Below are 24,515 nucleotides of genomic sequence, written 5' to 3'. Positions count from 1 at the left end.
CGGTGTCAGTTGCACTTAGAAATATAATGTCCGTTGGTTTTAGTGAGGGGAGCTAAATGCATGAGGCTTTCTTTGTGTTAAGGAGTATTTAACTTTTATCTGTAGGGATGCATTTTTTTTCTTTTCAACTGTCTGCAGGTCAAAACTAACACTGTATTAGATAAAGATTAGGTAGAGGTTTTTAAGCCTGTAGACACCTGCTGTTTCTGATGGTGCTTAAAAGAGCAGCGAAAAGCCTTTACAGTTGCTTTTGTGAAGCAAGTCTAGAACTGTTCAATTTCCTGGAACCCAGTGGCACGATAAAAATACTGGGGTTACAGGAGTGTTTTGATATTCTTCCTTCTTCCAACACTCACTGTTAATTTGATTTCTAACTTTCTGTTGCTTGTTTTCATATCAAAGTTCTGTATAACCTAAGGAGTTTGCCTGTGTGAAAAGAGTTGTCCGATGCTCCAAATGAATAAACTGTTGTCTCTTCCAGATATTTGGGATATGCTTAGCCCAGAATTTGGTTAGTGACATTGAGGCTGTCAGAGCCAGCTGGTAAAACTGCTGAAGTAACCACAACAAGACACTGGACAACCGAAACCCTCTGAAACCTCCAGTGTGTCGCTCCGACACCAAGCTGTATGGACATGGGTGACAGGGAAGCCTTCTCTCCCAAGTAGTCTCAAGTCTAAGTTCCTGATATTGCAGTGAACTCGTGTTTCTTTGGGGTGGGGGAGAGAAGAGCGGGCTATTTAAAATCTGCTGCTCACTGACAATTTTTTTCTTTTAAACCACCAGTTTGAAAGCTGTTGAGCCGTGAATCTCTACTGTATTCTTGATCCTGAGTAACAAGTGGACACTTTTTTTAAATTGGTGTATTCAGTGGGACAGAGTCGCATCGTTGTAGTCTGTGGATATGCTGTTTATTCTTCGTGTCATGAGCTCTTCGATAGCTGCCAAATATTCCTGAGATGGTCTCTCTCCTCACCACTCTGTAAAGGAACAATCTTCTTGTTTTCACAGCTAAACATAGCTACAGGCCTAAACCCATCAAGCAGGAAGCAACTTTCTATGCATCTATTGTACAGTAAAAGAAATTGTTTTTAAAACAAGGGAAAATTTTTTTTATGCGAGTTTCCAACCGTCTCCCTGTAGTACTTTGAGGTTGGAATCAGCAAGCTCACAGGGAGAATTGCCTAATTTTATCAACATCTTTCTTCCTTCTCCACCCTTGTATGAAGGGAAAGGAGTTTTATATTTGACAAACAAGGGTTGTAGAGCCTTTGGTTGCTGCCATACCTTAGGACATTAGTCTCTTAAGGCAAGGATGGAATATAACTGTATAAATGTATGAAAGCAGTGTGGATGTTGGTTCCAAGTGAATAGTATTATTCAAAGAATGAATTATATATTAACTTAAAAAACAAACCATATGTATCTGATATGGCTAAATCTTTTGTTTCTCTGGAATTTAGTGTAACCTAATGTATTTAGGGACCTCACTAATATTAGTGCTTTGATATACTTGTGCAAAACTTCTTTTAAGATAATTCCTTGGTCTGTTCCTAGCTGAGGCTTTGGTCTTTCTTTTCTTCTTTTTTCTTTAATTCTTTTTACTTGCATGAGCTGTGGAGTAAGAATCTGTGACACTCCAGTGCTTTAAATCTGTGCATATGTTTTAATACCGTCTAATCCAAACTTATTTATTGGTAAATGCATGTGATTATGGACAGATCATATCCCATTCCCTTGGAAGTTGGAGAGAACAGCTTTTGCCAGAGTAAGTGCTTACCTCCAGTGAACAAATCCTTGCTATGGAGATGTGTCTCCCTTTGTTGCTCTAAATGCAACAAAAAGCTTTCTTGAAGAAATGGAATAAAAGTTTTAAAATAGCGCGTATTAGCATCAGCCAAGACAGACTCTTTTGAATCGGACAAAAGAGAGTAGAATTTGGAATAAAGCACAAATAGTGGAAGAAGAATTAGATCAGACTCCATCCAGCTTAAGAGTTTTTGATTTGTTCTTCTTCACTGATAATAGTGAACTTACAAACCTGACCATGGCTTGGGTAGTTTTATTGCACTTTGTATAAATTTAGCTTGTTGTATGACCATTCTCAGTATCTGCAGAACCAGTCCTGAAAGCTGTGAGCTCTCGGCTCCTGCTTTGGTCAGACAGTGGCAAAGGGTGTGTAGCACCTCTTTGTAAGAGCTTAGAATCTTTGAGATGAGTTTCCTAAAATGAAGTATGTGGAGTAGAAGAGAGGAATGCGTTGCTTTCAAAGCTTCCCTGTTCTGCGGGATGGATAGAAGGCTTGTCTGATGACCTAGTAAGGTCCATTCTGGTCCTAGGACTCTTAAATATGTAAGTATATGTACCCTTGCACATTTTGCCTTTCTGTGCTTTAGTTGGCCGTGGGTTTTTCCCCTCTGAAGGCTGGTGGTAGGCACACTGGTGCTCCACAGATGCCTCAGACAGTCCTGTTGTCCTCCTGTCTTTGAGCATTACCTCATCCTCTTCTGGTTAACTCCCACTGACTGGCTCTGAATCAGGCAGCCTCCATATCCTTTGGTATCTGCTGTTAAAGGCCAGCCGTGACTCAGAGTAATTTTTTTTAAAGCCTTTGAAAGCAATTATAATTCACTGTCCTTAATAAAGTTGGTTCCACCTCACCACAGTGTTACGTTTTTCTTAGCCACTCCTCAACTTGAGGGGTTACTGGTGTTTGTTTCCCCCCAAAGGGACACACCATTTTGCCTAATAGCAGCAGGACAGACAGATCATCAGCACCAGTGTTGCTGCACTGAGACAAAATGGTGCGGGGAGAAATCAGGGAAGTGTGGTTGAGGAAGTAACCCCTCCACCCAAGAGCCTTGATTGTGACCCAGCACTTTGGTTTGGAGGAAAAGAAAAAAAGCCTACATTACAGAAACATTCCTTGTTGCCACTGATCTTGAATGCTGCTGTTGCTGCTGTGGGCTTCTGAAGACAACTTTATTCTTCTACTTGAATTTCTGCAGTTGTACTGTATTGGCCTTCTGTCTTGTCACGCTGTTCTTTGAGTTCCAGTCTGCTGGACGTGCTGTTGGCAGTGTCAGACTGATAGGAAGGTAAACGCTCTGAGGTGAGCAAATCTTGTTCTCACTACTTGCACGTGTACACACAAATGTGCAACACTTCTGCTGAGTCCCAGAATGACTGACTGTTCTTATAAAAACCACTAAATAACTTATTTTTCTAGAGCTTGTCTTTATTGCTGCAGATGCTGATCCTCGCCCCTTCCCCGCTCCCAAGAGATGCTCTTACTTTCCTCATTTTTGCAGTTGTTTGATGGATGCATACTGAATGTTCAGGATTAGCTGTCTATATTGCACATTTAAATCCCACAATTTTGTCTACAGATCAGGTAAGATGTCCTAGAAATGCCCCATCAGCAGCTACTCAGCAGCTTAGGTATCCAGTTTGGAAAGCTTGTGGGAGGCCTTGGAAATCAATCTATTATTGTCAAAGCCTGCCAAATGCGAGCAAGCTTGTGAAAGCTTCAGGTGAGCTGCAACTGGAGCACAACTGCTGGCTACGTGGGCTCATTTTCTAAAGCAATAAGATATGGTAGGCGGTATGACTTCTTGGCAATTTGTAGCCTGCCTGGTGTGGTGGTGGGGTAGATGTGAGTTCAGAGGTCAGTCTAATTATCTTTAATGTGCAGTAGTTGTTCAGAAATTTGTCGTCAGGCTTACGGCCCTTGTGGAGTGTGAAACAGCTTTGTTTGCTGGGCAATTCGTATGGGATGGTGGCGTTGCTAACGAGAGGTCTGGTAGCTTCAGCAGTAGCCCTGGCTTTAAAGCCATTTCCAAAGTCCCCACTGAGCCCTGCCAAAGGGCATCACAATCCTTGTTCCTCTGCTATCTAAATACTCTCCATGTTCACAGGCCTTTCTGTTGTTTGAGATCTCTTTTTTTTTTTTCCTTTTAAATTAATAGCCTAATGGACAAATGTTTGATTTGTCTCTGTGTGTCTGTTTCAGTAGCAGTAGGATCTCTTTGCTTCAAAATCCATAATTTTGATTGTGTCCCTTAGAGTTTGAAGCTGTGGAGATGCTTGCTCAAGTGTACTCTGTCCTGAAAGCCACCTTCTCTCCCCTTTGAGAGAGATGCTAATTGTAGTTCTGGTGTGTAAATAGTGTTTGAAATGTAAATAGTAGCATGCAGATTAAATGATTCTTGCACATGACTGCTTTTCACCCTGAAAGTGTTTATTATAGGTATGAAAGGTGTCCACCGTGAGAGTTTGCTGACAAATCCGGAGCGGTGGTCCAGGCTTTACCTCGCCCTGGAGGTGAGGCGGGAGTGCTTTAATCGCCTGCCCTCTAGTGTCTACCCAGCGGACGTGCAGCAGGCACCCGAGGGAGGTGGAACCCTGGCCAGCCATTCGGGCTCTGGTTGGTAGCAGGTCCTCCCTGGCCTTTTGCCTTTGCTACTTGGCATTAGAACAGCATTAGACTGTAAAATGGAGGGTCGGAGTCAGCACCCCCTACCAGTTATGGGAGGTTGCCATCGCTTGCGGCAGGACTAAACATGGTGCTATAAGAACTGTCCTGGACGTTAATCTGTTTTTACTACTTTAGAGATGCCCTTGGTAAAATTGATTCTGATTAACAAGGTTGGTTACAAGAGAAACTCTCGTGTGAATTTTTGATTCTGTTTCCCTTTTTGCTGTGTGTGCCTTTTGGGTGCATTGAAATGGCAGTTCTGCAAATACCTAGGAAGGACATTAGGTCTCAACAGGTGTCAAGCACCGCTGAAGGTTCCAGTTCCTCCCTCCCATTTTTGTTTTCTCTCTGAAGCTTTTTCAGATATCTGTAATTGGTCATGAAACTGTCTAAAGCAAACAAAACAAAACTGTCCTGTTGGATCCATTAGCTACGAAATTTTGCCACTTGAAGAAAAGAAAAAAAAAAAATAATCTGCCTCCCTTGACATGCAGTATAAAAATAAGTGTTGTGACTACTAGTGTGCACCAGGCAGCACTGCTAGCTGTCTTTTGTGTTTCGGCAAAATAAACATGTTAACAAAAAGCTCCATCCATATGTGTGTTCACGTTCACGCTGTGTACGTAGTAGAGATGGACCTGATACTACCTTGAGCTCTGGCGAGACTGGGATTTGGGTTTTGTGACTCAGACCCCCGTCTTTGCTACATATATTCCAGATTAGTTCCAACTGAATCTCTCTCTCTGGTTCATCCTGGGGTGTACGGCAAGGTGTCGACATTTACCCTTTGTGTATCATTCCTTTTTATACGAATGTATTCTCTGTGTTCCTTTTTTTGTCAGTTGTAAAATTGATTGTAAAAGCCAACTACACTTACCGATTGAAAGTATTGCTATAACAGAACTGCATGCCCGGTAGAGTTTGACTTGAGCTTTAGTTTTCTGATTTCGGACTGGTTACCTTCAGTCTGGAGAAAAGCATAGATCAGGTGCATAATGTATTACTTGTCACCTCTAGCATTAGACTGTGGTATTGTATCACATGCTGATCTCAATGGATGTAACTGGAGTCTACTTAGGAAGTTAATGCAACTTCCTGGCAATTCATTTTAAGCTATTGAAAGTGGTCTTGATCATGCTACTTGTGTTCTTGGGTTTTTGTTTTTTAATAGAGGCATTTTTTAGGAATGTTTTAATACACTTATGATGGACAATACAATAGTTTTAATAGTTGTGCAGTATTCTGTATTTACTTGAAGTAAATCATTTTATATGCAATTTGTTAGATAATTACAATTTTATAAATAAAATTGCGTGAAATACGATGTTGTGAAAGCGTACTCTTGATGTAGCACTTAATGTTAACGGTACAAAGATTTGTTCATGCAAAATTCCTCCAGGGGAAGACCCCCCGCCTGCCCTCCCCCAGACTAACAGGGGAAATAAATCTCCAAGTCTCTTGTATACGATGTAGAATATTGTATTCTAATTAAGTCACAAAACACATTATCATGCCGCCAGCAGCTGCCCTTAAATGAGTAATAAGCTAATAAGTGAAGAGCACATCCCCACATGAGGAGATCCCGTATCTACTGTCAACTGTTGTTGAAGTCTCTGGCTAATGAACATGCTTTGCTTCTTTCCGACAGGTCGTTGGTGCTCCTCAGGTTGCTGTGGCTGCTGGTTAGTGCAACTGCTGGAGCTCTCCCCGTAATTGTTTTAGTGACCCTGAAGTGTTCAGGAGTTGCTGCTCTGCAGGGAGCAGCACAAAGGGGATTTGTCATGACTTAAACTTTTGTAAAGGGAGGTGGGAATTTCACTTTTCTAAACAGAAGTAGTGAGAGCTGGCTTATTTCGTTGTGCAGGTAAAAATGGGTAATGATGTCTTGTGCTCGTTTAGACAGAGGAGGAGGAAGCCCAGTTTTTTAGTATTTCAAAAACTGTAGAGCAAGCTAATCCAATTCAATATCTCAAACCTACAGTTTTGTCCACAAAACACCACCGTGACTGATTTAAAAGCACGTCTCTAAATTGAAATTGAAGTCCAATGCCTGTTGCGTATTTCAGGCATATACATTTATCTGAACGTACGGAGATGATTTGGCAAAATAAGAATGCAAATGTGGAGGCCTTGTGGGGGGAGGGAAGGGCAAAAGTCAGCCAAAAAGAAGCAAAGTCGAGGGCACTACCTAAACCTTCGGAACATGCAATAGATGTGACACACGGGGATAAGCCATTTTCATGATGGAGGGGGAGACTAGGAGTGGCTACCTGCGTCCTGTTTCTTGAAGTTGTGGCCCGTTACCATTTCTAGGACTTTTGAAACAAATGACCTTTTCTGGGTCTCGTGGTCTCACTTGACCAATGGGTCCTCTGGATCCAAGGCCCATATTGTTGGGGTTTGCGCCTTGCCCCAAGTGAAGCTTTTCCTTGTATTTCCACACTGTGAAATGTAAAAACGTATGTGTGCTTATCATCTTCCTGACTGGTGTGATGCGAGGTCTTGCAAAAGGCATACAGATGCAGACAAATGTAACACACCAGGGAGGTACTGCCTGCCCTGCGTAGTGTGGCAGCAGTGATCGTTTTAGCTTGGTTTGCTGTGGCAGTAGACGAATGAAAAGGCCTGATGTCTGGCATCACCGTCATAAAAATAGTCTGAGCAGCAGATGTCAAGCTTTGCTTAGATGTAATCTACTAAACATCTAATCAGAACTATTGCCAGCAATTTCAGTTCAGTTGACTTCAGTCAAGTGAATAGTGAAATGCCCGTGATGGTAATGTCCTCAGATCCCCTTTCTCTTACTAAAAGAGGCTCAGAGGCTAAATGATTTACCAGCTACATAGAAATGACCTGCAGGCTGCAGCATGCCTCAGAACGGCACAGCATTTGTGGATAGATGCAGTCTCTTCAATTACCTCCTGCTGCTGCGACATACAGCCATCTCTGCCCTTATGCAGACTTCCCTTCTGTGTATAGGCTTAGCACAGATTTTATCTAGAAGTGTAAGTCACTTGATATTCCATCCAGGGAAACCGTCTGAAAGTAGAAGGATATCAGCGTTGGCCTTTGTGCTTGCTGTGACAGCGGTATCCCCAATAAAAATGTGGTGATAGGGATATGGCTAACGCTTAACCCGAGGTCCAGTTAGACAACCAGGTGAATGGGAATTTTGTCGGTGTCACAACTTTGTTGGTTATGATCAGCTCGTGTGAGCGCTTGCAGTTTGTACCGATGTCAAAGGAATAGTCTCTTTCTAGAACCAGGTAAGTCAGTGATACTCAGTCTTTCAAATGTATTTTGGGATCTATTTAAATCAGTGGAAATTATTTCCATGCCTGAGAAAACTTGGGCTCGCGTGGGTCCACTATGAACTGTGATGGTAAACATGCTGGTTACGTTCAGCGGTGCAGAGGTTCCGTCTTATTCAGAGCCTGATGGCACGGGGTCCTGGTCTGTTCACAGCTCTACACTCTGTCAGTGCTGTTATTGCACTCTTACTAGCAAATGTCTTTCAAATACATTTTTAAATAAGAGGCTGTTGTACAGTTTAGTATTAGAGGCTTTTTCTGTGTGTTTCTGGCACTGGATTAAATGGATGTGGAATCTCTGCTGTGTGAATACTCCTGTAGCATCCGCTGGGTTTTGGTACAGTCTTGGAGCTTAAACTGACTATTTGAGGCAAGTTTCTTTTCATACCCAGCTTGTGTACGTAACCCCTTTCCCATCATGACCGGCATCTTCCCATCACGGTGTCTGCGGGATAGCCAGTGGTTTCATGAGCTGGGAAGTGAATTTGGGAAGGTCAGAAGCAGTGTTTTTGCAACCAGGTGGCATGGGATCGCATGGGTGCTTGGCCTCTGGGTTTGTCTCTTCTGCTGATAAACAAGGAGCCTGAAACTTCTGAGGCAGGCACATCAGCACTAGGAGTGCTGAATTCACTTTAAAATGTTACAGACCTTACGATCTTTGTGCACTGTGGGCTTGATCAAGCTAGACAATGGTATCGCACAGTCAAAAATAACATGCGCTGGCTTGCTGGAAACTGCTATCCCAGCTGCTCCCTGTTCTGCCAAAGAGTTGTCTGCTGGTTTGCGCGCTGGCACGTTAGAAACCTACAAAAGAGCAGCTGTGAGAGAAGATGCTTAAACTGGCAATTTCCCAACTCCTTTACCTAGGAAAAGAGAAAAAGGAAGACTTGCATGCAGCGTTTCTCATGTGATGGGATCTCTTGAAAAGTTGCTGCAAGATACGCCTTTAAAAACCCATCTGCAAAAAAACCCCAACAAACAAAAACCCAGTCCCAAGCAAGCCTGAGAGCACTCATACCCACACGGCTTTATGGGATAAGGATTGTATAGTGTGTTCCTGTTAAAACGCGCGATTGTTAAACCACACAGTGCCTCTGTGTGAGCGTACACAGTGAAAGTGGTTGGAATTGTTTCCTTTGTATTTGCTCAACTGAAAGGCAGCGATTGCGTCGGGGCCAGAGCCAGGAAGGAAAAGGGCGCCTCACCAGCGCATGGTGGTGCAGTCGCGGCCTCTGCGTGTGAATACAAAAAAGGACAAAGCCCAGGATAAAGTGAGAGCACTGAAATTTTTATTTGTTACCTCTAGGTACCACGGGTTTGACATTAATAGGCAAGACCAGTGAATGAGCAGCAGTACATTGCGTTCAAACCTGAATCTCCGAAGCACCAAAAATGGAGCTAGATTTACTTCTTAATCCTATAGTCAGCACACTAGCCTGGACTTGCTGCATCTTGTATTGTCCCTAATTTAGTAGTACACTGTAATGCAGTTAGGGGGCGTGAGGAAAGAGTCATTGTGTAGTACCACTTCTACGTCATCATAGGACTACAACATGCACATTCTACTATGTGGCCCAAGCAACAAGAATACAAGTAGAACAGTTACGGGTGGAGACAGGTTCATGTTAACACCACCTATGAATTTGTAGAAACCTTTTTGGACGGGTACCTACAGCAGTTCATCAATTTGTGTGGGAACATTACACGCATGCACGAGTGATACAGTGGAAAACATAGCAGGAGCGGCAGCAGGACGGAGGACAAAGGTGAAATCTGTGATGGGATGCACTGGAAACAAGACCTTCCTCAGCTTTCTACAGCAAGTCTCTGCTCTGTTAGCGAGGCCTGCTGGGCAACAGTTTTGTTCTCGTGGCTGCGGAGTTTTGATACGACTTCTAGAAACGCCATGCTGTGCACTTCTTTTTGAAGAGGTTCTGGAAAAAGAAATAGTAAAAGAAACGGTGCTTTGTATGAGACGGGCAAAAGAACAGAAAAGCTTGGCGAGCATGAGAAACTTTTCTACTGAACCCCGTACACACATAAGCACACAAATGTGTGTGTACACATAATCCTTTTATTTACTTTTTTTGAATTGCTTTTGAGGATGGAAAGAAAACTCTCCAGGGCCTGGGGCATGCACAGACTCCACAGATTTCAGGTAGAGATGAAGGATGAAGCTGCTGCATAGCAGTTAAGAAAATCCACCTGGATTGGCTTCCAAAACAGATGCTTAGGAAATCATTTTAGTGAAAACATTTTTCTGCTTTATTCCTTAAACGAGCCTGACCAAGTCAGCTTGCCTTGAAAGGTTCGCTACAATTGTCTGTCTGTATCAGATCAGCTCTGGTTGGTTGTGTGGAGGTGTGAAGTGGGTGAGAAGGTTCTCTGATGGACGCGTCACCACTTGGTCACTGTTAGCTGTCCATTTACAGTTCAGCTCGGAAGTTAATACAAATACAGCACATGGTGCATTGCTCAGCGTGGTGCATATGTAAACAGCACTTACGTTTTACTCGGAACTGTGAGATGCCGTTTTACTGTTCTGATCCTGGATGGCACTGTACTTTGTATTAATAAGGAAAGGTTGGGAACAACCCATAAAATTGAGCAACTGTTTTTTAAATTTGATGAGTTTTCTCAAAGCCCTGTACTCTAGACATCTCACAGCTGAGATCCAAAGCAGTTGGTTTTGTTTCATGCCCTGTTCAGGCCACTCTAGTGAACTCCTACTTGGCAACAAACACCTACATACATTTTTTTTTTTTTGCTTCCCAGGTGCTGCTGGGGGCCTAATCCCTGAGCTTCCCCAGAGAAATCCTGACCATCTGTTTCAGATTAGCTAGCTATGCTGTATGCTGTGCACATTTACTTTTTTTTTATAGCAAACTTTGGCATTTGTTTCCCTTCCTACCTACTTTCTTGTTCACATGTTCTCAGTTTTCTTGCAGTTTAACCCCTACTGTGTAAGAGCTGGGAAGTCCCACACTGCTGTGCACCTGGGAACCTGTATATGCAGAGTGGTATCAGTGAAGCTGTTGGGGTGGTTATGCTGCGTAAGCACTTCCTGCTCTCTTTCTCCTCCTGAGGCATCATCATCATGTTTAAGCAGGTGTTACTGAACTGAATTTCAGGAATTTACTGCGCTTTACAGTGGCTGACTACTTCTGCTTAACGTCCAGATTCCTGTGAACCTGGAGACCCTCACACGCAGAAGTGACTGTGCTAGCTATGAATGCTCTGCTTTTGCTCATTTTTTTGGTTATGTGTTTCCATTTTCCATTGTCCTCATTTTTCCCTCTTTCCATCCATTCACTCAGTTGCAAGGGCAACTTTCCAGATGGCAAAAATCACATATATCTCTCTTTACTGCTTAACACAGAGCTGTTGGCAATATCAGGTTAAATGGGATGGCAGATACCCTGTAACAAAGGATAGTAACAACAGCAGTCACTGGAGAATTAAACTTACCAATAATTAAACAAGTGCAACCACTTCTAGTCTTTATGGAACTATACTGGGGTCACTTCCTTTAAAATGGCTACACAGCTCTGTTTACAGTAGAATATGGAAACGTGAATACAAATGCTCACTGTGTAGAAACAGTGGTGAAAGTAAGTTAGAGGCAACAGAGCTGGGAGAGAGAGGTATTTTAGTCTTGTGTAAAGAGCAGACTTGGCTCTTTGATCCCCCCTCCTTGGTTAAAATAGTTTAAAAAAAAAAAGTTAATGCCAGGGTTGCTCAGTTGTTACTCTCGTGTACTCACTAATTTTACACAGGTCTGTTCATCAGGAAGCAGGGCTGAACACTGGGTCAGCCAAGTGCTGGGCCTTAACTTTACAGCTGCGTATTGCAATAATGTGCTGTCTGTTCCCGTGAGCCTGGGAGCAGGCTGGGACGCCTCATGTCTAGGCAAAGCTTATAGTGTGGTGGCAGACTGAACTCTGCCAGTTGGATAACAGTTTTTTAAAAAAAAAAAAAACCCTAAGACAAGACTGCTTCTTACTCTGGTGGAATAGAGATGGGTATTTGACTTTAAATAACTCTGTCAATCTTGCAGGTGACAAGACTCAGGGAAGGGAAAATGCACGTGTCAGGCAGAATTTCTGAGGATGATTATTTTTGTTGGAAGCAGTGGGAATACACACAAGAACATCACAGTGAGGCTGAGGGGGAACCTCTGCAGAAAGGCTTCTGCTCTAAAATGGATGGATAATCCCAAGCACAAAATGGCTCAAGAAGGTTGTGAGTAACAACTGAATTACATGTCTTAACGTTAAAGTGAATGCTTACTGGGAGCTGAGGCTTGTTAGCAAATTTTGAGCACAATCTTTGTACATTGAGATGTATATACTGCTCTAAACCCAAATATTTGTTCCTTTAAGATGGCAGTAATACAGCATTTACTCTCATGGATGTACAGGTCACCAGAGTTACACTTACAGTAGGCATGGTGCACTTTAAGGAAAGAAAAAAAAAAAAGAGCAGCTTTGTTTAGAGAGACAGCACACACTTGGCTATGATACTTTTAATCAGTTGAATTGCTATAAACATCTCTGGAGAACCTTCAAATGTTTCACACTTGGCAAGTTGTGTGCAGACAGGCTCTGAGTTTCCACCTTTCTGTACTTAATCCAGTTCTTTGTCATCTTAGTTGTCTGTAAGTTTCGGAAACCTTTATGGAATGAAATTTGCTCTCCTTCCACAGAGTAAATACTTCTTAAAGAACTGAATGAAAGAAATGTAGCCACTTCTCGAAACCTCAGCTGGAAATCCAATTTCCCCATGATACCTTGCTCTTTTTTGTTGTTTTTTTGTTTGCCCACACACAGGTGGGAAGTTGCAGTATCAAACCACAGCCTGTTACACTATCCTCAAAACAGTCTGACCTTTAGCAGAGGGTTAGCTCAGAAAGATTAGACTTTACAGTGTCCAGCACTGACATGTGTTAGAGCGTGTCCTCCTCGTCTTTCAAAGCAACCATGAACAGCTGTGCCTGGTGGGCTGACCATGTGAGGGCTGCTGAGGGAAGGACTCTTCCTAGCGAGGTAAGTGTGAGGATCCCTCCTAAAGCAGGATTATAGCCTATGTGCTGTACTAAGTACTCATTTGTGTGCACGTGTGTCCTTGCAAATATTACCTGTATATTTGTTTCCTACCATTCTTGTAGGAATTTTAAAACTACAAGTGAGGAGGCTTCTTGCAAAATTCCACCGAATTTTACTTGACTAAGTTGACCAATAAAAAAAAGCCATCACACATCAATTACGGGGAACTTGCAGCTAAAGGTGAAAATAAAGTTCTTGGTACCTGCATATTTGCAAAGAGAGCCTGATACTGTACAGTTTTACATGCCTTTCATTTCTCTCCTGTCAGTTGAAGTCTGAGCTAGCTGCATTCTGCAGAAGCCAGAGTCCAATTTCTGCAGTTAATATCCAAAACTGAGTTAACAGCCGCTTTCTTGACAGGATAAATAAACACTACAAATAAAGCGTCATAGCAAATTGAACCCTTCTGTGTACATTCGTTGTGAACAGAGAACCAGTCTCAGAGTGCGTTTGCACATGTTCTATGTTCATGCTAAAAGGGAGAACTAAGTTTAAACACATAAATCTCCTAGGAAAGCAGCCCCCCCGAATACTCACCAGATCCTATAAGGGCACAGATCAGCACCATGGAGTTGTATTTTATTTCTGGAGCACTCCTGTCATCTGAGAGCAGTCTGTGTAGAATCTGAACAAGCTGAGCATTTTCAAGATCCTTTTCAGCAGTGACTGAAATACAAGTGAAAATCTGTAAATCTGGAAGTGCCGCTTGCTTTGATGCTTCTGCGTGTTAGCCGTTTATTGAAACATGGATCTCTCACCGTAGTAAAAGTGGTGCTGTGGTACATAACTCATTGGCATAAAACTGAAGCATGTATTAGATGGTATGATGGTAGGAATCAAGCTTTTGCCATAAAAATGTAAAATAGCCTAACTGCTTGAAAGGACAATCACAGTTTAATGATAAAATCCAAACTTAAACGTGCTGATGGAAAAGCCACCAGGGTTTCTAGCGATTTAGGCCAACACCTGCAGTATTTCAGCTTTCAAGACTTCCAGTGCCTAAATTTGCTTTTGGAAATTTTGTCTGAGTAAATACAGATGATGTAATTCTTGATTCCATGGTAGAGGGAACTCAGGGTCCATTGTAAAGGCTGTGAAAAACTTTTCAAGATCAGAGCGCGAGTTATTTCCTCTGTAGTTTTCTAAGAACCATTATATACTGAATTCAGGCCTGAAACCTTTAAACGTCTGAAGACAAGACAAAGAAGGGTTAGACGATTCATGTGAATAGGGACATTTTTCCTTTTTAATTAAAAGAATTCCCTGATGCATTGGCAGCAATTTGGAAGTTGAACGTAGCATTCCTCTAGTACACAATGGCAAGAGATGAAATCAAGAGCAAAAATATGTAATGTTGCTTGTTCAGTTCGTTACCTTAGTTAATAAGCAAGCAAATAGGATAAACGAAACCTCTGTTGGGCATTTACCTTTTTGTTTGGTAAGCTGAGGTACTACAAAGGCAGGTCAAGACACGTAATCATCTCTGCCTTCATATGGTAACTCTTGCACCTATTTCTGTGGAACTTAATAATAATAAAGACATTTTTGGGGCATCATCCGCCTCTGTGTGTATTCTCTAGCTCTCACTAATTAGGTAAGTGAAAACTTTACTTTGATAAGCCCTCTCAAAAGGGGATTAACCATTCCAGTGTAGGAATGTAGTCAGGTCATACAGTCTCCACTCTAAAGTACCATTTTCTTAACTGCTGGCCTTTTGCATTTTACCCAAAATCTGAAAGTTTTACGTTTGAGGGCCTTTCTAGATCATACGATCACCTACCAGAATGACGGAGCAGACACTGTATTACCAGCAAACTCTAGTTATGCTAGAGTTATGCCTATGTCTGCACGAACTGTCATGTATTTCCGTGCTACTGAAAGGCAGGTGGAAGGAGGAGGCTTTTCTACATTGCAAAAGAAACTCGCACAACTTTGCCTCTACAATTTCTCTTGGGCACAAACTGGAAAGAAAACAGGTAGAGTTAACTGCTGGGATACTCACCTAACTCTAAAGCCGCTATTAATGCCAGCGCAACGAGAGCTTCGTTTTGCATTATTACGTGTTCACTGGTTGCCATGGTTACTAAATGCTTGATGCCACCACTCTGTACAATGGTCCTAATTACATCCTAAAATAAATAACATAGAAATGAAAAAATTCTGCGTTGCATACAAACTGTATTAAATAATGAAATTGTCATGGATGCTATGTTATCTTTGGGTCAGGATACTCGTTGGCTTTATGCACATATAATCACTTTATACATAAATGTACATACATGTGGGCCTCTGAATTATCTGCTATTACTCTGCAATTATAAGATACAACCTGTTAAACCAAGCCAGTTAACCACATGATTAAGTTAAGACACACATAACTAACTCTTTTCCAGGTTATACTGTGTAACTCAAGTTCTCATGATGTGCCATCAGTCGCCTAACAATGAGTCTGCCCTGTTATGTTTGAACTCAGCTGGTCTTCAAAGATGATTAGTTTTCCCTTCTTTACGTTGTGATGTTCTGAGCAGCTTATCAAAAGCACCCAACAAACCATATATTTGGGATAAGGAGACACAAGAATATAGTTTTAATAAAGTCATCAAATCCTTCATCTCTCTCCGTGAATTTTCAAAGTTTCTTCAAAATGTTCAGAGAGGTGAGATCACAAATATTACACCTTACTATGTAACAGAAATGGTGTACTTGAAATGAAAATGCTGACTGGGTTAAATGGCTTTAAAGCAGTTTAAAAATACGCAGCTGGGATTCTGTTTTCAACTCCAAAATTTGATCCAACTTATATGTGTAACGAAGGATGAATAAAGACTTCTGGTGTCTGCAGGTCTTTGATTACTTGTTAATTATCATTAAAAAAGTGAGTTTGCACCTAATGTTTTCACCATTACATGTCCCAAAAATACTTGCAAAATGTTTGCCAGAAAATGAGGTAACTTGGCACGCTGAAGAGAAACTGTTCAAGGAAACGTGGTTTGGTTTTTATTATTTTTTTATTTGTTCCATGGGTGCACAAAGTTTTGAAATAGTTGTTATTTCTTGAAATAAGAATCTGATTTAAATTTTTAATCAATATGTTGAATTTCCATTTAAAGCACACATCCCTTTCTAACTCCAGCCACAAGCCAAAACTCATTAACTGATGCACGTGTTTAGAATGACTTACGTTCCAGTGCTTGCACAGGCTATGCAGTGACATTCTTTATGCAAGGAAACAGACCCAGTATGATCACAATCCTTAAACTGAAATATTTTTAGATAATCATACTGAAGATGCCAGTGGCACAGTAGCCTAACGACCCAAGAATTTCACATTTAAAACCTATTTTTTCTGAATGACATAATGTATTCAAGCATGTAAGAATTTTTACGTTTTTTCCTTACTTGCAATGATGTGTTTTATTACACATCCATGTGATTTTTCTGGTGGAACTCCAAAGTAGTTCGGGGACTTCATGGAATAATCTGGGAACTGTTAATTTCTATTTGAACTGGTGTGGAACTTTGGCTATATAAGCCTTGGGAATCAATCAGCACCCTTGGCATCAAAATTTCTTATTTTGTAGGTGAACATCACCCTCTAAAAGGCAGTACCAAATAGACAGAAGAGATCACAGCAGTCAGGTTTGGTGCTAGCGTGGCTTAAATCATAAGCACCTACTCGATTTTTTTAGAATGAGACATAAGTTTTCTAAACTACTATCACCTTTGTAAATATTACCCCAAATCTTTCAAAATTAAAAACCAAATTCAAATCTAATGTGCTGTGAAGAACCATACAGTTGTACTCATACTCAAAACCTAGAGGGCAGTAAAAGCATTAAAAAACCCCACCCTCTCAGCTCCGTTTTCCTTTCCAGTCACGTTTCCTCTGTGAGTACATAAACCACACAAGTTCATCTGTGGTAAATCTGTTAACTTCTGTATTAATATGTTTGATGCCATCAAAAATGTCTCTGTATTTAGGATTGAATTTTTTTTTCCTGTAGAGAGTATTGATAAAAACTCACATCTGTGGTGGCGTATGCCATCTACACGTGCATCTTGTGGACTGTGTGGGGAGGGTGACAAAAAATGAGAACTCAGGAAAAAATGAAACCTGATCGGTTTTAGAGGCTGAAAATAAAATGGAGAATGGGCATGAGAAAGAGACAGTAACATTAGAAATCAGCAAAGATTTAAATGTCTGTAAGTCCTGTTGATTTGTTTTTGGAGAGGCTCAGTATAGATCAGGTCCACAATTTTTGACTTTGCAAATGCCATGCGTGAATGAAGAGGTCACCGTTGAAGTCTGAGTTGTCCACATCACACTTGCTATTTAAGCTCAGTCATGCAGCCTGTGTTCGTATCGGTGAACACACTAAATGAAGTCTGAGCCTGAAATAGTTTGTTTCCAGAGGAGATGCTTTTGTCTCTTCTAAGGCTACGTTTTGCCTAATACTCTCCTGAGCAAGGACTGTGGACTTGGACTGCGGACTTGGACTGCTTATGTAAAGCTATTTGGTTGATGCGAAGGTGATGGGAGGGACAGAACTCATCTGTCCGTCCCACAGTTTCTCTGAATGTTATACCTTTTGCCGTGTACAAGCAAGCTTCTGTTAGAATTTGGAATAAATGATAATTTCTAATGATCTGTTAGAATCTTAAAACTCTGAAATATGCTGTATGAAGAGTAGGGGGACAGACTATCTCTGGATCTCGATTTTATATAAATAGCAAGATCGCAACAATTGAGTGCAATGATTCTTCATATATAGCATCATTAAAACGTAGAAAATATGGCACGCTGAACTTCTGCAGGATACAATACAAATAGAAAGTCAAGACTTCGCCACGTGAATCCTAACAGCATTCCTTCAACTGGCCTGCCACTCTGAAATTGTTTTCCTTTGTTTCAATTTTTTTTCAAGTACGTAGTTCCAGTGAGCATTTAAACCTGTTGCTTGTGTCTGACTGGCAGGTCCCAGAGGCAGAGGAGATGTAACACATGAATTAACCAACGTGGCTCTCTAGGATTACGTTACTGGAGGCCTCGGCTACCAGCACCCAGTGCAGAGGTAACTCTTAGTTCTTATAAGCTGACCTTTTCCACCGCTAAATCAACTTACTTTTGATTTGCTGTGTCGTATAAGTGCAGAAAGTAGTCTGTTGGACTCCCCCATCACACCTGCGTGATCCTTGGCTTCACACCACTCCACCAATCGTTCCACCAGTTTCACGTTTTTGCCCAGCTGTTCAGCTGCTTCTGCTATGTGATGCCGGAGCCAACAACACAACAAAAAAGTTGTCACTTTTTTTAAGCAAGTGCTAGAAAAATAAGCTGAAAGTTACTAACTAGAAGGAGCTTGTTGAGTGGAACTTTGCTAGCTTGCACTAACAGTGAGAAAAGTCTAGGTTGCATGGAAGCAAGTAAAGCCAGTCAAAATACAGAAAAACAAAATACAGAAAAACGTTCATAATCTAGTTTTTGAAAACAACTTATCAGCCCAGTTAATGAGGCTTGTGCATTGATGAACTGTAGGGAAAATACAGGTGATGTCACACTCCCAGGTGAGCTAGCTCAAAAATTTAAAACCAGAAGGGACCGCTGCCAGAAGGGGCGCACTGTGGTCAGGTAGATTAGGTTTTATAGACTGTAAGTCACATAAGTTTCTTCAATAAATTTCTATTTCATATCTAATAGCTTTGCTAGAGCTAGAATGGATCTTTTGAAAAAATCTGCAGGACGGAGTCCAAAATAAATACCTGGCTAATTTATCTCATTAACTACTTTTGTTTTTTAGCAGACTTCTGATTTTACAGATCCTCATCCTGGAACAAGCTGTTAAACTAAAAAGTGCTTGTTCATTTTGAAATTGCAGTTTATCAATTAACAAGCGCATTAGTCTGTTCCAAGGAGCTAGGTACAGCCAGGAAATGCAGTAAGTGAACAGCAAAACAGGAGCGGTAGCTTAAAACACTCACGCCTCAATACATACTCGTAATGTGACAGCGTAGGAGAGTTCTGAAGTACAAAAGTAAATAAGCATTTGACACCTATTCTGAGGGTCCCTGGTAGTCAGTTTAGGAGTTCTGAAAAAAAATCAACCCACGTTCCTCTCCCTCTGCATATGTATTAGATCTATTCCAAGACTTCAGGAATAAAATTTTAAAAACCCCTCTGCTTCCCTCTTGTAAGAATCTTGGCAGCATATCACAGACTGAACCAAAGAGAATCACTTAACATAGAGAACAGTTTATTTTTACCTTGTGCATCTATTAACATTCTTAACGTTCCCAGCAGCTTGAATTGAACAGGGGGCATCTCCGATCTGAGAAATTTCAATACGGCTTCTGCAACACCAGCTGATAGCATCTTAGCCTTATTTACAACTGCATGAATAAAGAACAGGAATGATGTCAAGAACATTTCTGGAAGATGCAGTTTATTTCTAAGAAGGTCTTGAAGCAAATTTTCAGACACGGTTTGAAAAATAGCTTGTGAACACAGACTTCAGGAACATGAGTGTGCGCTGACAATACTGCACTGTGGAAAAATGTCATGGTTGCTAAGACACAGGTGTGAAATTAAGTGCTTTTTCCTAGCATGCACATCTAATTTCCAGTGTTCAGCCTGAACACAGACTGAAGGCTAGACTTTTCCCCCTTAGTCTAGGAAAGGCATCTTCCACAAAATGCATGAAGCAGAAGCCCAGGCTAGTACACGCACCCAAAGTACGAGGAAACTTCTCTGATTGCCAACACCACTCTTCTATTTCACATAGGCAACGGAACTAAAGCATCTAATTAGCAGAATAACCTCTTACCCACTTCCAATACTTTATGCAAACAACACTGTGGCCTGACATGTCTGGAGCCTGTGGTCCTTGTATTGCCCTCCCAACTCTCTCTTGTCCCCTCCACTAGTCTAAGGTCTCACTTTCATGGAGCGCTCTGAAATATATGTAAGGTGCAAACTTGGTCCAATATTGTACTTAGAAAAAAGTACTTATTTCATATTCAAAGTAGTGTTTAACAAGCAGTTCATCACTGAGGCCAGTTATTACTTGCTCATTTTTCTATAACAATATACATTAAATCTTATGTAGGTCTCTGGCAGACATCCTTGAGCACAGGCTACAGGGAAGCTTGCTGACTGAAGGACGTTAATAGAATTACTCATCTGAGAAAGGTAAGTAAATGGCGTACCGCTAAAGCTGCACGGGTTTAGTTAGGTATGCATGATCATTTTTAGAAAGTTATTGTTTGTCACAACTGAAAATAGTAAAATAAGGTTAAATGGATGAAAGACTTATTTTTGGCTTGGTACGAGAAAGCATACACAAGCATTACAGACTTGCTTTGTTTTTATGTGCATGTGCTCTGCCTTTCATGCTTGGGTAATCAAAACTCATGCAAATTAAGTTGCTAAAAATGACAAAATTAGCATTCAGTTCATTGCCTACAAACGGTACCTAATTGCAATAGGCTGGCTATTCTAACAGTCTACCTCTAGCTCTAATTTGTGAATTGTCAAAGCCTGAGGAAGTTACGGTAAGATGCAGTGCTTCAACAAAGCGGACACTGCTCTCTTGTGGGGACCCTCAGCTGGGAGAGAGATCCCAGATGAAACAAACAAAAAAAAAAGCAGTGCTCTGGACAGAAAGGATTGAGAAATCATATCCGAGGCCTCCTCAGCTCCCTGCCTATTACAAAGCTGCCCTTTCCTTGGTGGGGAATGATACTGAGGGACCGAAGTGGCAAAAGATGGTCGATGGGCCTGTGATGTATTTAAAACTGCTGGTCACGACTGCTGTGCAAAAGACACAAAAGCGATGATGGGCCTGAATGAAAAGCAGCAGTCTGACCTGCCTCTAGGACTTTCGGTCAGTTCTTGCACCCTCATCCCCTGGGGGGGTGCAGTGGGAGAACAGAATTTCACCTTTGGGTAATTAGCAATGCAAAGTGAGGCTTACCAGGAATAGCCAGGTTTCTGAGAGCACTCAGTGCAGCGTGCTGCACAGTTACATTTCCATCCTCCACATGTCTGTCTAGCAGATCCATCAGCTTTTGAACTATGCCATTATCCACCATATGGATGCAGTTTCCGTCTGTGTGAGATAAGTCACTTGTGAATGGAAGATTATTACTAAGATTTTTACAAGAGCTTTTTAAGAATAGAAGGGTTATTTCCTTGCTCCTTTCTAGCTTTTATTGTTGAGAATTTGACCACCATCATCAATGGGAGTTGCAGTGCTCATGACAAATTTAGAAGAATGATATATGAAACGCTGAAGAAGGCAGAAATCCCCTATACCTCTCTATAAATGTGAAACAGTATTTTTAAAGTAGGTTTAATGCTTTTCAGGATTGTAAAGTATAAAACTACAGATGTTGCTGTATAACTCAGTACCAGCTTTACCACGACACGCAGTTTTTGTTTGTAGCTGTACACACAGAGCATGATAGAAAGGCACAGATAAATTAACATAAGCTATTACGGCATATTCTTACCATTTCTGGCAAAATTTGCAATAGCCAACGCTCCTGCAAGCTGTAGCTGATGGCTATTGGAAGGAATCCATGAAAGTACTCTTTGGAACACACTGCCTTTTCCTCCTTCAAATAACTTTTGCATGGATTCATCTGGGGTAAAAAGCATAGACAGTCAGCAAGCCAAAGAAGTGTTTGTTAGGGAAAATTCTTCTCTTTATATCTGTGAAGCACTGCTGGCTTCACTACAATTAATCCAGTCCTGCAATGGGATGAGAGACAAAATCTGACCCATTAAATGTTAACTGGCAGGTAGCAGGTCCTCTAGGTTATTTAGAAATTTAATAAATAGTAAAATTCAGCAGCCAAACGGCATTACAGGTATCTGCTGTTGCTTTGCAGAAGGTAGTGACACACTGTACTTACCTCCGAGCAATAACAAAACCATAAGATCAGAAGCTGTTTTAAGCTCTGCAATATCATCCTCTTTGTCACTGTCCACAGTCTTCTGGACGATCTCAAGTAAGCACTCCACCAAGCCCGCTTCAACCAGCTGCAGTTTAATGACATCTGAAGAATAGCATGGATAATAGGAGTCAGAATCATGATTTTAAGTACATCTATTGTACATACACGCAGGACAGACTGTGAAAAGAAGTAGTGATGTCAATGGTTTCACTGACAGCTTGTGTAGATAAAACTGCAATTTTTTTATTTTAAATTCTCAGGGCCAACTTCTGTTATTATTCATCTACCGGGCCCCCGGCTCTGGACTGCATTTAGAGCACAACTATACGCTGAAACGGTATGGAGCTGCTCTTTCACTTCTCAAAAATGAGGATATTTCTCTACAGCAAACTTCTGGCATCTCATCATCACGCAGCAGACTCATAAGGACTGCGCTGTGTTTGGGCTTTCCATAGACTTTCGACTGTGCTGCAGAACAAACTTAGGGTTTCTTCTTCTGTTTCATGTGCAGAAGAGCTACTGAGTTCACTGAAACATGCAAGTATAAAATATAGAACTTTGATGAAATCTCAGAGCAAGTAATCACCCATTTCTTCTAGCTGAGCCAAGATTTCTGCCATTAGTTGAAAGGGCTGCAGGAGGAGTACAGTGAGGCCAAATCCAAAAGGCTGGGTTGGGAGACAAATTTGTTGTGATTGAAGAAAAACTGATCAGGAAACTGATGAGGCAAACTCATTTCTTAGTTGTTATTGGCAACAAGGCTCAACAGAGAAGGTGATAAACACATTTTTCAGGTGGTGAAATAGGACTTGGGAGCAACATTTTTTCTGTTGTATCTACAACACAATCTTTAACAGATTTTTCCCTGTGAACTTGGAGCTGAGAATCTCCTTTACATGCCGAAACTCCCTTTCTGTTAAGCGGGAATGGCTGGTGATCTGATGCTGTGTTACGTCTTTTTGTTACGTGAAAGCGATTCTGGTAGTTTTTGCATGCTGATTTTAGAAAGCAGTCACAAACCTCTGCAGAAATGTGCAAACAAATGGATTTCTCTTAGCTTTCTGCATGAAATGGTGCTTTAACAATACGGAGTTCAACTCAAGTTAAAATATTTTTAAAGGCCAAAGCTATGGAAATATTTTTTTCATATAGTTTACAAGTGACAGCTGGGTGAGAAGTGTTCTACCGCTGGTGAAGGATGTGACTGACTCTGTTTCCTGTTGTCACTAGGCTTTTTGCCTGAATGAAATTCATTGTTCCTCTAAGAGCGGCTGCCCTTCTCATGAACTTTGTTAGGGAATGCAAAAATATCCCGTTGGGATTTTTTTAAATAGGTACTTTTGCACTGAGGTACTTTAAAAAAAAAATACAGAGTTCCCTTAGTTACAGAATACCAGGTTGCAGGTGTGCTGCGACTTGAAATATAAATTGCTACACCAGTGTCCTTAACAATAAAACAAAACAAAAAAAACCCCTCAAACCCCCCCAACCACCAAAATCCAGACTCTGCAAATGCTTCATTTAGATGTTTTTGCCTGCTGACCTACTGCTGATTATCTACAATCAAAAGCACCTAAACAGTACCAGCACAGCAAATTCATTTAAGTATGCCTTGAATGCACAGTGGAAGAGTTCAGCTGACTATTTCATAACATGCAAGCACCTGAGTTATGTTCAGCAGCAGTAAACTTACCAAGTTTTATTGCGACTATAAAACACGGTCTAAGAAAAATTAAGCACTTGAACTGAAATATGATAAACTCGCAAAAGGGTGGACCCGATTCTGTGTCAGTCTCCAAGGGTGGAACTATCTTAGAGCAACTTGTTAGTTATTATGTAATAAATGAATATATTTTGGCAAAATGTGCATTTTTAGAATTGAAAAAAGGAATCCTGTTTTTACATGCCACTTAAAAGACAAAATAACTTTTAAAATGGAAATAAAAATTTATCTTGATTTATACTATGTAAAACAGACACAGAGTGTGTACAACAGAGTAGGATAAAACATAAATCTTCAGAGTTTACAGTTCTATCTAATAATTTATTCCATTCAAACAAGCTTTAATGCTGAGGTGATTAAAACAAGGTTAGAGAGCCATCAAATGCTGTGATGCCTTCCATACTCAGAACTGCTTCTCACTTCAGTCCAGCTCCACCTGTTAACTCATGTCTTCATTTCCCTTAAGGGCAGATGGTAGATTATGCAAACCACCCAGAACTCATTTGGGAGGAACATCCCGGAGGGGTTATCGGGCACACGTCACTTCCCGCTCTGGCTTGAGCAGTGAATGAAGCTCAAGTCTCCTGGGGCTACCATGAGATATGCCACCAAACACCCAAGTTAAATTTATGTGATCTCTCAATGAACAGTAGGGGGAGAGCGTCCAGCTCTTAGCTCTGCGATTAACATGCCCCTTGCAAAAATACGTCCACAGGAAATGGAACTGCCAGTGGTTCTGTGATCCCAGGAAATGACATAATGACTGATGTCCTGGTGATGTAACAGACTATGAACACTTGAGCCAGCGTTTTGCAGACAAATGTTGTAAAGCCCTCTAAAAAGCAGCTTTTGATATTCCCACTGAAGGTACAGGGAAATAAAATATAACATAATCATATACAGAGTGAATCAGAGGTGGAATTAGCATCAACAATTTGTTGGCT

General features: G+C 41.2%; 2 protein-coding genes and 1 long non-coding RNA gene across 4 annotated transcripts in view; 2 read left to right on the top strand and 1 right to left on the bottom strand.

Moving 5' to 3' along the window:
• The window catches only part of TSPAN5 (tetraspanin 5), a 43,201-nt gene extending 37,403 nt beyond the window's left edge, over positions 1 to 5,798 (top strand). Inside the window, exon 9 of the mRNA XM_009273615.1 lies at positions 482 to 5,798. Coding sequence (XP_009271890.1) covers positions 482 to 547 — 66 coding nt within the window. The 3' untranslated portion in view covers positions 548 to 5,798. The remainder of the gene's footprint in view (positions 1 to 481) is intronic.
• Positions 5,799 to 9,055: 3,257 nt separating this feature from the next.
• RAP1GDS1 (Rap1 GTPase-GDP dissociation stimulator 1) overlaps positions 9,056 to 24,515 on the bottom strand; it is a 69,822-nt gene continuing 54,362 nt past the window's right edge. For both annotated transcript variants that reach the window (XM_019470568.1, XM_019470567.1), the window contains exons 6-13: positions 21,807 to 21,950; positions 21,402 to 21,533; positions 20,864 to 20,998; positions 19,155 to 19,280; positions 18,017 to 18,156; positions 14,896 to 15,022; positions 13,431 to 13,559; positions 9,056 to 9,722 (exon numbers count right to left, since the gene is read on the bottom strand). In XM_019470568.1, coding sequence (XP_019326113.1) covers positions 9,595 to 9,722; positions 13,431 to 13,559; positions 14,896 to 15,022; positions 18,017 to 18,156; positions 19,155 to 19,280; positions 20,864 to 20,998; positions 21,402 to 21,533; positions 21,807 to 21,950 — 1,061 coding nt within the window. In that variant the 3' untranslated portion in view covers positions 9,056 to 9,594. The remainder of the gene's footprint in view (positions 9,723 to 13,430; positions 13,560 to 14,895; positions 15,023 to 18,016; positions 18,157 to 19,154; positions 19,281 to 20,863; positions 20,999 to 21,401; positions 21,534 to 21,806; positions 21,951 to 24,515) is intronic.
• Positions 12,772 to 24,373, top strand: LOC109279306. Its single transcript, XR_002086117.1, has 4 exons — positions 12,772 to 12,833; positions 17,869 to 17,965; positions 19,997 to 20,079; positions 22,109 to 24,373. It is a non-coding gene; the product is annotated as an uncharacterized LOC109279306 (long non-coding RNA).

Source organism: Aptenodytes forsteri, unplaced genomic scaffold, assembly GCF_000699145.1.
Source record: "Aptenodytes forsteri isolate BGI_AS27 unplaced genomic scaffold, ASM69914v1 Scaffold93, whole genome shotgun sequence".
NCBI lineage: Eukaryota > Metazoa > Chordata > Aves > Sphenisciformes > Spheniscidae > Aptenodytes > Aptenodytes forsteri.
The sequence above is the reverse complement of the archived record's forward strand: the minus strand, read 5'-3'. Positions and strand labels throughout refer to the sequence as shown.